This window comes from Diospyros lotus, chromosome 13 (assembly GCF_014633365.1).
Source record: "Diospyros lotus cultivar Yz01 chromosome 13, ASM1463336v1, whole genome shotgun sequence".
In the NCBI taxonomy this organism is placed as follows: Eukaryota; Viridiplantae; Streptophyta; class Magnoliopsida; order Ericales; family Ebenaceae; genus Diospyros; species Diospyros lotus.
In genome coordinates, this window is record NC_068350.1 from 4,162,457 (window position 1) to 4,174,382 (window position 11,926).

General features: G+C 39.5%; 1 protein-coding gene across 1 annotated transcript; it reads left to right on the forward strand.

Moving 5' to 3' along the window:
• The first annotated feature begins 7,632 nt into the window (after positions 1-7,632).
• Positions 7,633-11,473, forward strand: LOC127788786 (purple acid phosphatase 22-like). The gene is made up of 5 exons (XM_052317397.1): positions 7,633-9,360; positions 9,445-9,736; positions 9,832-10,400; positions 10,514-10,602; positions 10,686-11,473. The coding sequence occupies exons 1-5, from the start codon at positions 9,205-9,207 to the stop codon at positions 10,918-10,920; spliced, it is 1,341 nt and encodes a 446-aa protein (XP_052173357.1). The 5' UTR covers positions 7,633-9,204; the 3' UTR covers positions 10,921-11,473.
• The last annotated feature ends 453 nt before the right edge of the window (positions 11,474-11,926 follow it).

The window sequence follows — 11,926 nt, forward strand, 5'->3', positions numbered from 1 at the left end:
ACACGGATATGTTGGGTTTTCTTAATGAAAGACAAATCAGAAACTTGTCTTGTATTCCAGAATTTTCATCTCATGATAAAAAATGTCTTTCAAACCCATATTCATATATTGAGAACCGACGATGGAAGAGAATATTTCTCTAATAATTTCAACAAATACCTAAACGAGCATGGTATCATTCACCAAAGCTCATGCCCATATACCCTTCAACAAAATGGAATAGCTGAGAGAAATAATCGCCATCTTCTTGAGACAGCAAGAGCTCTTATGTTTACCTATTCAATTTCAAATTCCTATTGGGAAGAAGCAATATTAACTGCTACATATCTCATTAATAGGCTTCCCTCAAAGACTCTAAAGTTTAGGACTTCCTTAGATGTACTTCTTGAAACTTTTCCTTATCATAATAGAGTCCTAAACTCCCTTACTCCTCGAGTGTTTGGCTACATTGGTTTTGTTCACAGCAATATGCCAACACTGTCCAAGTTGGATCCTAAGTCTACCAAGTGTGTATTTGTGGAGTACTCACCCAACCAAAAAGGGTATAAATGCTACAACCCTAGTACCCGAAAATTTATTGTTTCTTGTGATGTTTCATTCCTTGAGAATAAGTCATTCTTCCATGACAATTCCCAGCAGAATTTTACTAAAACAACACCTTATTGGGACCCATTGATACCTATTCCAGATTTGTCTCCTACTGTCCTTACACCTATTCATGACAAAGAATCCTCTCAAACCACATCTGAACCTTGTCCAACCCCTATTCCTTCACCTCAAACTTGTCAAGGGGGAGAAAATAAAGAAACCAAAAATCAGGAGGATGATCAGCCCCAAAGTAAACCACCTCTAAAGGTTTACTCAAGAAGAACTCTTGATTCTTAGCCTGCTAACCTATCTGAACCTTGGAGAAGTCCTGAAATTACCGAGAGGAATATTGAAGGTATTAACAGTGAGCAGGAGACAAACAGTGAGCAGAAATCAGATCTTGATATTCCTATTGCTTTGAGGAAAGGGACCAGATCTTGTACTGAGCATCCTATCACCAATTTCCTAGGATACTCCAAATTGTCCCCACAATTCAGGGCCTTTACTATCAGCATTGATAATGTGAATATTCCTAAGGATATTTATCATGCTTTATAGGAGGAAAAATGGAGGGCAGCTATAATGGAGGAAATGCATGCTCTAGAAAAGAATGGCACATGGGAGATAGTGAAATTACCCAATGGAAAAAACATCGTTGGGAGAAAATGGGTCTTTACTGTTAAATATAAATCAGATGGAAAAATTAAGAGATACAAGGGTAGACTTGTAGCTCAAGGCTTTACTCAAACTCAAGGCCTTGACTATGAGGAAACTTTTGCACCGGTGGCCAAACTTAACTCTATTTGGGTGATACTATCATTGGCAGTCAACTTGGATTGGAAACTTCACCAATTAGACATTAAAATGCCTTCTTGAATGGTGAGTTAGAAGAAGAAATTTATAAGAGGATTCTCCCAAGTTTTGAAAGAGAAGATACAAGAGGGAAAGTTTGCAAGCTAAAGAAATCACTATATGGCCTCAAGCAATCACCAAGGGCAAGGGTCAAGAGATTCAATGAAACTTTACAGTAACTTGGATACAGACAAGGACAAGCTGACCATACATTATTTATAAAAATAGATTCTAAGGGAAAGAAGACCATTCTTATAGTCTATGTGGATGATATAATTATCACCGGAGACAACCATCAAGAGATTGAACTATTTAAGCATCAACTAAGAGAGGCATTTGAAGTTAAGGATTTGGGAGATTTAAAATATTTCTTGGGATTGGAAGCAACAAGAAGCAGTGAGGGTATTTTCATCTCACAAAAAAAATACACTCTTGATCTTTTGAGGGAAACTGGTAAACTCGGGTGCAAGCCAGCTAACACTCCTTTAGAACCAAATTGGAAGAATAAAGATGAAAAGAATGAAGAGGAGCAAGTTGATATGGGCAGATTTCAACGTCTAGTGGGAAAATTGATCTACTTATCTCATACAAGGCCAAATAATGCCTATGCGGTAAGAATAATCAGTCAATTTATGCATTCACCAACCAAAAGACATCTAGAAGCTGCTTATCATATCCTAAGATATCTTAAAGGCATACCTGGAAAAGGATTGTTGTTTAAGAAAAATAGTGAAAGAGGAATAAAGAGCTATTCAGATGCAGATTAGGCAAGATCTGTTGAAGACAGCAAATCTACATCAAGGTATTGCACAAAACTATGAGGAAAACTAGTCACATGGAGAAGCAAAAAGCAACAGGTTGTTTCACGTAGCAATGCCAAGGCCGAGTATCGAGCCATTGCACAATGCATTTGTGAGATAATTTGGTTAGAAAGGTTGATGAAGGATATGGACATGTCAATCACAACACCAAAAATACTTTATAGCGATAGTAAATCTGCTATAAGTATAGTGAATAATCCAATACAGAATGACTGGATGAAGCATGTGAGAATTGACAGGCATTTTGTCAGGGAAGAAATAGAAGCAGGAGATATAAGACTAACTTATGTTCCTACCAAAGATCAAGAGGCAGATATATTCACTAAGACAATCCAGAAACAAGGATTTGAAGTAATAAAAGACAAGCTGAGAATGATAGACATCTATTCACCAGCTTGAGGGGGAGTGTTGGAAAAGACTCCTTGTTCAAGAAGGAGAAGACTCAAGATAATGCAGATTTTATTTAAGATAATATTCTTATTTAATTTAAGTTTGTATTGTACATTAGATAAAGTCTATCACTGCTGTAAATTAGGAGAATATCTAGGAGATTTTGTAGGAATTTTCTGTATATAAGTTTAACACTAGTTAATGGAAGATTAAGAGAGAAAAGTTGAGTTCTCCTATGGTATTTGTTCAGTAACTAATCCTCTGCAGAAATAATCTGCTACAACTGATATACAAAATAAAACTCTACAGTCTACTTTAGCCCTACGAGCTTGACATTTTCCCCTCCCTTGAAAATTTTCTTGTCCTCAAGGAAAGCAAAAAACTGAGCAGCGCGGGGAAATTGATTGAGCAAATTTGGCAAAAATTCCCAAGTATTATTGTCCGAGAGTAGATGGGATCATTAAACCAATACTTGTCTAAGAGGAAGATTGTTCTTGTAGATCACTCTAATCCAAAATGACAGAAGGTTCCATCTTGAAATCCCCAGCTGTAGTTAGGGGAGGCAAAGTAGGACTGGAAGTAGCTGTAGATCCAATGGTTTAATCCTAAGATACACCAAATCTCCCACATCAAACTCCCTTTCACTTCTCTTTTTGTCTACATACTGCTTCATTCGATTTTGAGCAGTGGCTAGCTCTCGTTTCATGAGTTTCAGTAATTCCTGGCAAGCCTGTAAATGGGTATCCACAGTTGCAACTGAGGGGGAAGTATCCACAGTGGAAAGTAATAGAGAAGGTTTAAAACCAAATAGGGCCTCAAATGGGAACATTTTCTGTGAGCTGTGTAACTAGAATTATACCACTATTGAGCTAAGGCCAACCATTTATGCCAACTCTTTGGTTTCAGGAAGCAAAACCACCTCAAGTAAGCCTCCACACATTGATTTACCCTCTTTGTTTGCCCATCCGTTTCAGGATGATAGCTGTAGATACATGTAGCCCAGTTCCCATACTTTTAAACAAATCCTGCCAGAATATACCAGTAAAAATTTTAGCTCTATCAAACACAGTAGAGTGTGGAATTCAATGCAATTTCACCAATGAATCCATAAAAAGTCTGGCTACTTCTTGAGCGGTAAAAGGAAGAGAAAGACTCAAGAAGTGAGCAAATTTTGTGAGTTTGTCCACCACTACTAGAATTATATCCTTCCCCTCTGATTTTGGCAGTACTTCTATGAAATCCATAGAAAGACATGTCCAAGCCTGCTCTGGAATTTTCTGCGGCTGTAATAAACCGGATGCAACCACATTTTCATATTTGCAGCGTTGACAAATATCACAGGCTAACACATAGTCAATCACAGTCTGTTATAGTTTGGGCTAATAAAATAACTGTTTCATCTTATGGTGGGTGGATCTTATGCCAGAATGACCCCCTAAGGGTGAACCATGTAAAGACTATAATATTTGAGTCCTGAGCTGATCATTATCTCCTACCACAAGTCTTCCCTGAAACCAAAGTAGTCTATTACTTAGAGTATAGCCTGGCTTGCTAGTTGGACTAATAGAGAGCTGGTTGAGAGATCTTGTACCCAAGCAGTAGACTCGTTACTGACAGTTACTTCTTGTAGCCAATCTAGAATTGCTAAAGTAATGGCATCACTATAACCATCCTCAAACTTCCTGGACAATGCATCAGCAGACAAATTTTCTTTTCCTTGGCAATACTATATAATATAGTCTAGGCCCAGCAACTTTGGCATCCATTTCCACTGTAACCGTGTATGAAGTTGCTGATGAAGGAGAAATTTAAGGCTCTCATGATCAATCCAAATAATGATGCCATTTCTCCGCATCCACCAAAACTACTATCAATTCCTTATCATAAACACTGAGTCCCAAATGTTTTGGTGCGAAGGAATAACTAAGAAAGGCTAATGGTTTCTTTTCATGCATCAAACTACCCCTACTCCTTTATCACTTGCATCAGTTTCAATAACAAATGGCTCTGTGAAATCTGGCAAAGCCAAAACTGGAGCTTGTGTACCTTTTTTAAGTCAATAAAGGCTGCCTCTGCTTGAGAATTCCAGTGAAATCCATCTTTCTTAAGCAGCTTAATTAAAGGTTTACTTATAAGCCCATAATGCTAAATAAATTGCCTATAGTAACTGTTAAATAAGATAAGGGGTATTAGTGTAATTAACTTTAAATACTTATATATATACTCTTGTATTGTACACTTAGTGAAATATACAGATTAGTTTATTCTCATAACATGGTATCAGAGCCACAAACCCTAGACATGCTAACTTGCTCATCACCTTATTTCTGTTAGCTACTGTCACCGATAGAGGCTGTGTATTAGAGAGTTGACAGCTCAGTTTCTTAGCTATACCTTCGTCAATGAAACTATGGCTGATCCCACTGTCAATCAAAACCATGAGAGTACCTTTCGAAACCCGCCCCTCCACCTTAATGATTTTGCTACTAGCAACTCCCTTAATAGCATGCAACAAAATGGTTCCATTATCCTCCTCTTCCCAATGGCTCCTCTTTGCCACAGCTTCCTCATTCGTCCCTTCATCTATTTCACCCCCTTCAAATAGAAGTAACTACCTCCTACATTGATGCCCTAGGAAGTATTTGTCCCCACACTTATAGCAAAGCCTTGGTGGTCTCCATTGATCCATCGCTTTTCCCTCTTACTACCCCACCAGAGTAGGAGGTGGCAGGGCCTAGAGTCGACGCCCTACTCACGGCTTGTATGTCTCCTTCCCTTTCACCCTTCCCAAAAGGGTGATAGGCCATAGCTTCCTCCCTTTGCCCTGATTCCCTTGCTTCCTCATCAAGGCTTCCACATTTAACTCCTAAAGGAGTACACTCTCCACTGCTTCTTGCACTGTCCTAAGCCTTGTCATTTTCACCGTCGATCTGAGCTCCTCACTTAAACCGCCTACAAAACTTGACATGAAGTATTCTTCGGTCATGTAAGGATTTCTAGCGATCATAAGGGACTTTAATTCTTCAAACTTGAATTGGTACTCTTGCACCGACCCCTGCTACTTCATCTTGTTAAATTCTTCCACTATGTCCATAGTTCTCTTCTCACCAAATCTTTCGCACAGACCATTAACAAAATCATCCCAATTGTATTCACTCCTCACCCTTGGAACCATATGTCTCCTACATCGTTTAGGTAAGCCACTGCCAAATTCACTCTCTGTTCATCCGTCACATGATGAATGCCAAACAACTTCTCATACCTTTGAATCCACCAGCGTGGCTTCGACTCATCAGACACGATAACTCCAACTTTAGAATCGAAAAATTGGAGTGAGTCGAATTTACCTAGATTTTCAACCTTTTCTCCATCCCATTTTCTCCAACCACAGCCGAATCAATCTCCACTTCTGATGATCCTACCACCCTATGGCTATTGCCAACTCCTAGTAGAATCGGATCCATTCTTTCACGTGGGGGGAAATCCAGGGACATCCTCACCTACGCTTGACTTGAGAACATGAGCATAAATTGTTGCATCTGATTCCGCAACATATTGCTATGTTCCCTCATCTCCTCTCTGATCTAATTGCACATGTCCCCACACAACCGATCCGAGGTCTCCTCCAACTTCTTATCAACCATCATTCCGATCGCATCCTCCATGAATCCCACTCGCATTTGCACATCCATCATGGTGGTCGTCACCTGTTGGAGCTGCATTTCCATTTGCTTCATGCGAGTGCCGTCTGCCATTGCTGGAATTCGCCGAAATTCTTAAGCCAGGAACATTGCTTTGATACCAATTTGTTGAATCCTTGATCTGACAAGGATAATTCTCCTATATTTAGAGAACTTGGCAGGAAAAATAGGAGAGGGAAGGGAAATTCTGGGAAATTAGGGAAGAATCGGGGGAGAGAGAGAGAGAGAGAAGTTTGAAAAAGGCAATTCAATTGTATTTTCATGCCTCTCAAGTGAGCTGTGACTGATTTTTTATACTCATCCATCCTCGCGAGAAGCTGGCGCCAAAAACGGTTGCCACTCCCGAATTCAAATTTAAATGTTCAATTGCCTTACAATGGTTACAGCCCTTATAGCTCTACTTTCCCCTTTATTACAATTATACCCCTTAGGTATACAACATATCATTGCATATTCTATTTGGAAGGGCATATTTACAAAGCTTGTTTGAAATTTCAAGGATGAAAAATATGACTTTGGTAAATAAAGATATTGTACCTGATCATTTTGTACATTTCATCATTGACAACAAAAAGAACTTGAATTGGCTGAGGTATACCTAGAGGAACATAAATTTCAAAGTCCAAAATAAATGGTGCTCCTTTAGGAATGTAATTACCTGTAATGGATGTATATTATAAAGTTTAGTGGGTGCAGAAAATCACTGATGATGCAATTTGGTTTTGTCAAACACAAGATAAATCACAATACAAGAAACTGAAATATCTGTGTGCCACTAGTTCTGCATCTAACTTTATCACGCTCCCACTAGTTCTGGAAGTTGAAGATGTCTTGGGGTTGCTCGTGACATCTATGGAGTGGAGATGACATTACCAACTACTATGCAACTTCTCTATTTCTGTCCTCCTAAATACAAAACCCTTATTCAGGAGGAGCAGATTGTTTGCACGTAACTTTTTCATGCTTGTTTGTTTTCTAAGAGAGAGAGAGAAAGATTGTTTCCAGTAGTCTTACAGCCATAGTCATATACAGGTTTAGATTCAATATGAGGGAGAAGAAATAGAGAAGTGCATGTAGAACGTATCATGCAATATGTGTGAACTAGAAGACCCATTAATTAACCTAAGAAAAATGGGGGGGAAATGCTTTATAGTACAGAGCACCAAATTTGTGTGAAAATATCCCAATAATTAACAGATAAAAATCATAGGACAAATATAAACTGTTCAGTTCTCAATAAAACAATGGGTAAACAATGTCTCCAATCACCATACCTTAAAAAGGTCAAAGTGTGCATGTCACTAGTTGTTCCACAATGATGTTTGATTGCATCTTTTGCCCCTTTATTGCTTCGTTGTGAATCAACTTCTCAGTAGCTCCATCCTGAAGTCAAACATGAAAATGACCTTGTGTTTTCCAAGGATGTAAAAGTAGCGCCAACAATCTGTCTATCTAAGAAAAGGTAAACAAGGGAGAAAGGATAGTGATTAAAGAAGAAAGGCCAAGAAACCAAAAATATAAATTATGACAATGAAGGTGGTGTGAAATACAAGGAAGCCCAGGGACAAGCTGAGAATCCATCACATTATTCAAGAAGACAACCAAAAGTTTTTTTTTATCAAATAAAGTTGGAAATTCATTCAAAAACAGAATCATATTATACAATAGATCAAACGAATGGAGGGAAATTGTCCCACCAAGTATGCGAGTCAACCATATTAGTACCCAATAGAGCAAAATGATAAGCAAGGAGTATTGCCCTCCCACCTGATATGCTTCACACCATGACATTGACACTAAGATAAAATATACATAGTGTCCATACAAAGCACAAGAATGAGACCGCATTGGGATTGCCATGACTATCACTGCACAATCACCCTCTAGTTGGAAGCCATTAAACCCCATCTGAATCGCCAATATAGGCCCTACCATCTCTGTAACATCAACATGAGGACAAAATGGAAGACACAGCTGTAGCAGCTATGTCAAACAAAACCTATTTCCTTAGATGAAGGAAAATGTAATTGGACCATAGTTCATAACTATGCTCAATTCTGTGTGTTCAAGATGACCTCTTGTTAGGAGTCCTTGCAATGTCAATCCATCTCCAAAAGAAAATGGAAACCATAACTTCATAGAAGCTCATTTATAGATAAATAATCATGCAGAATCAAGTACAAAAAATTTAAATTGCATACTATTCTTCAAGAACTTGGGAATCCAAACTGTGTAATATATATATATGTATGTATATATATTGCCACAAACTTCTAGTTGTTTGCACAGTAATTTTAACACCGTAAAGCAAAGTGGCTACTGAAAATAAAGCAGAGGAAAGGAAGCGGCTCAGGGGTTTCTGACCTGGGCTGGGTCGACGAAAGTATAGGCCTGTGCAACGAAATAGGGGGCAAGGCCGCCTCCTCCGACCGAGAGAAAACCCTAAACCTCCGGCAATCGGCATCCGCAGAGGTATGAAATGACGGAGACCTAGAAGAAGATGGTAACCGGACGGCGTAGATTTCTGATCCGTGACCTCGGAGATGGTGAGGTCGGTTTGAACTCGGAATCTGCATTCCGAACTCGTAGAAGAACGACAAAAGGCGGCAATGGAGAAGCAAAAGGAGGGGGGCAGAATAATTTCTGTCAATTTTATTAATTTATTTCCTAATTGTTAGGGTTTGTTGCAGAGAAGAGTAAAGTGGATAGACTTTCAAACGGGTCATTGCTTGCACTTGAAAGCATATTCAGAAGAATTCCATTGGACTTGCTTGACGCCATTGCTTCCCGTTCTTATACGCTATATATGGGCAACATCTCCTCTCCCCTTCCTTCACAAGCAAGAAGAAATAATGGATCAGAAATGGCGCTTCCATGTCTTCTTCCTCCTCTTCATCTTTCCTCCTCAACTCCTCCCACAGTCTCGCGCATTGCCTGAATATAGCCGGCAACCTCCTCGGCCGATCATCTTCACACACCATGAACGGTCGGAATCTGATCCTCAACAGGTCTCTCTCTCTCTCTCTCTACATTACATTTCTGAAAATTAGGTTAATTTGTTCGTGATTTCTGTTGCCTCTCGAACGATTAAGGTTCACATCTCGCTGGCCGGGAAAGACCACGTGAGGGTGTCGTGGGTGACCTCCGACCACCACACGGCGTCGACCGTGGAATACGGTACGGCGCCGGGGAGATACGAAGCATCGGCCACCGGAGAACACACCAAGTACCATTACTTCTTCTACAGCTCCGGCAAGATTCACCACGTGAAGATCGGGCCACTGGAGGCGGGCACCACGTATTACTACCGGTGCGGTGGCTCCGGCCCTGAGTTCAGCTTCCGGACTCCTCCCCCAACCCTCCCAATTGAGTTTATAGTTGCAGGTGAGTCGTCTTCTCCACCATTTCTTCCTTCCTGCATAAAAGCGTAACTAATTTTTATATAAAATGATAATGATTACTAAAATTGATCGCGACAGGTGATCTAGGGCAAACCGAATGGACTGCATCAACCCTAGCACATATTGATGCAAAAGACTATGATATTCTGCTATTACCAGGCGACTTATCTTATGCTGATACTCAACAGCCACTTTGGGATTCTTTTGGTCGCTTTGTCGAACCGCACGCGAGTCGGAGACCGTGGATGGTGACGGAAGGAAACCACGAGGTTGAAACCTTCCCGGTCATCTATCCCCATGGCTTCGACGCCTACAACGCAAGATGGTTAATGCCACACAAGGAGTCTGGATCCAAATCAAACCTATACCATTCCTTCCAAGTTGCAGGCGTCCACGTTGTCATGTTGGGATCCTACGTGGACTTTCGTGCCAGCTCGGATCAGTACAAGTGGCTCACGGCTGACTTGGCGAAGGTTGATAGGGCGGTGACGCCATGGCTCATTGTGGTCCTTCATGCGCCTTGGTACAACACGAATGTTGCGCACAAGGGCGAAGGAGAGAGCATGAGGAATGCCATGGAAGAACTATTGTACAAGGAACGAGTCGACGTCGTTTTTGCTGGCCATGTTCATGCCTATGAACGATTTGTCAGTTTCCTCTAATTTAATAAGAATGCTATTCAATTAAAAAGTTTTTATTAAGATAATATGATAATTTTGGCTCTAATTCTAGTACCCTTAACCCAAGTTGCACCACACAGGCTAGGATTTATGACAAGGAGGAGGATCCTTGTGGTCCACTGTATGTGACGATTGGCGATGGAGGGAACAGAGAAGGGCTTGCTCTAATGTAAGTTTCTCACAAATTAGAGCCTTAAAATGGGTGCATTTTCTTCATTTAAATTGATTATTATATCTGTTACTGTTTTGTAGGTTTGAGAAGCCTAGTCCGGCAATGTCAATATACAGAGAGCCAAGCTTCGGACACGGTCGGCTACGGATCTTGAATAGCACCCACGCGCATTGGTCATGGCACCGGAACAATGAATCCGACTCCGTTGTGGCGGATCAAGTCTGGTTCGAGAGCTTAAGCGCTTCTCAAGCGTGCGTGGAGATGAAGAAAAAAGAGCAAGAAGGTTCACCCACCTGTCCTAGGGTTGAACTTTAAGCTCATCTACACAAATGACTCTTTTTTTTTATATTTATTTATTCCTTTTTTTTTAGGTAGATTGATATTTACATGTTATTTGTTCGTACAAATTATAAAAAGGGCTACACATGTTAAAATGACAAAAATACTCATTTTCTCTCTATAAATTTATTTCCTCTCACCCAACAATCCCATGACCGCCTCCTTTCTTCTCTCTTCCTTCTTATGGTCGTCTCTAACAATTACATGTTTCCATCATCTTGTGATAGTCTTCACCTCATTGTTTTACCTCGTCTCTCGCTCGTTGGCTGTCGTTGAGAATGCAGTGGCAATCGTGTGCGAGAGGCAAGACGAAGGTGATGACAAGATGATGATAATAGATAATTGCTAGAGGTGATCATGAGAAAGGAAAAGATAAGAGGTAGTTATGAGATTCGAGAGAGGCAAAGCAAAAAAAAAAAGCTTTTACAAATTGAGCACAAATATTTGTGTCATTTAAGTTACCTTCTGTAGCCCAAGTTGCCTAAGTAGTATTTTCCTTACAATGTAACAATTCAAAGTCAATACAAAATTGCTGACATAATGTTTATATAATTTTTTATAAGAAGAATTCTGTAAAATATTATTTTTTATAGACACTTTGTGACGGCCCGATAGCCCACAATGAAGTGAAATGGCACCAAAATTTGACCCACTTGATGGTGCGAAAGGGTGGACCTGAAAATATTTTTTTTTTTAATTTTTACAGCATTAAAAATCACTTTGTGTCGTTGGTTATGTTAAGAATGTTTTGAATTCATATTTAAATAATTTAATTCAAATAAAATATTTGTATATGTAATTCAAAATTAAGTGAGTTTTGTATATATATATGTATATATATATTACCTAACTTATTCTATACAGTAAAGAATCCACACATTGTGGTGTGACATTAATTAGGTGCAGTTTAAAAAGCAAAAAGTATTAGTGAGTGTGAATTTATATTTATTGAGATTTTAGTGTTAAGAGTAAGATTATTTAT

What these genes read in the sequence shown, in the direction of transcription:
- LOC127788786 (XM_052317397.1), top strand. Translation starts at nt 9,205, where the DNA reads ATGGATCAGAAATGGCGCTTCCATGTCTTCTTCCTCCTCTTCATCTTT. An exon ending in AATTGAGTTTATAGTTGCAG is followed by an intron (nt 9,737 to 9,831) that starts GTGAGTCGTCTT and finishes TGATCGCGACAG; the next exon opens with GTGATCTAGGGCAAACCGAA. An exon ending in TTCATGCCTATGAACGATTT is followed by an intron (nt 10,401 to 10,513) that starts GTCAGTTTCCTC and finishes TGCACCACACAG; the next exon opens with GCTAGGATTTATGACAAGGA.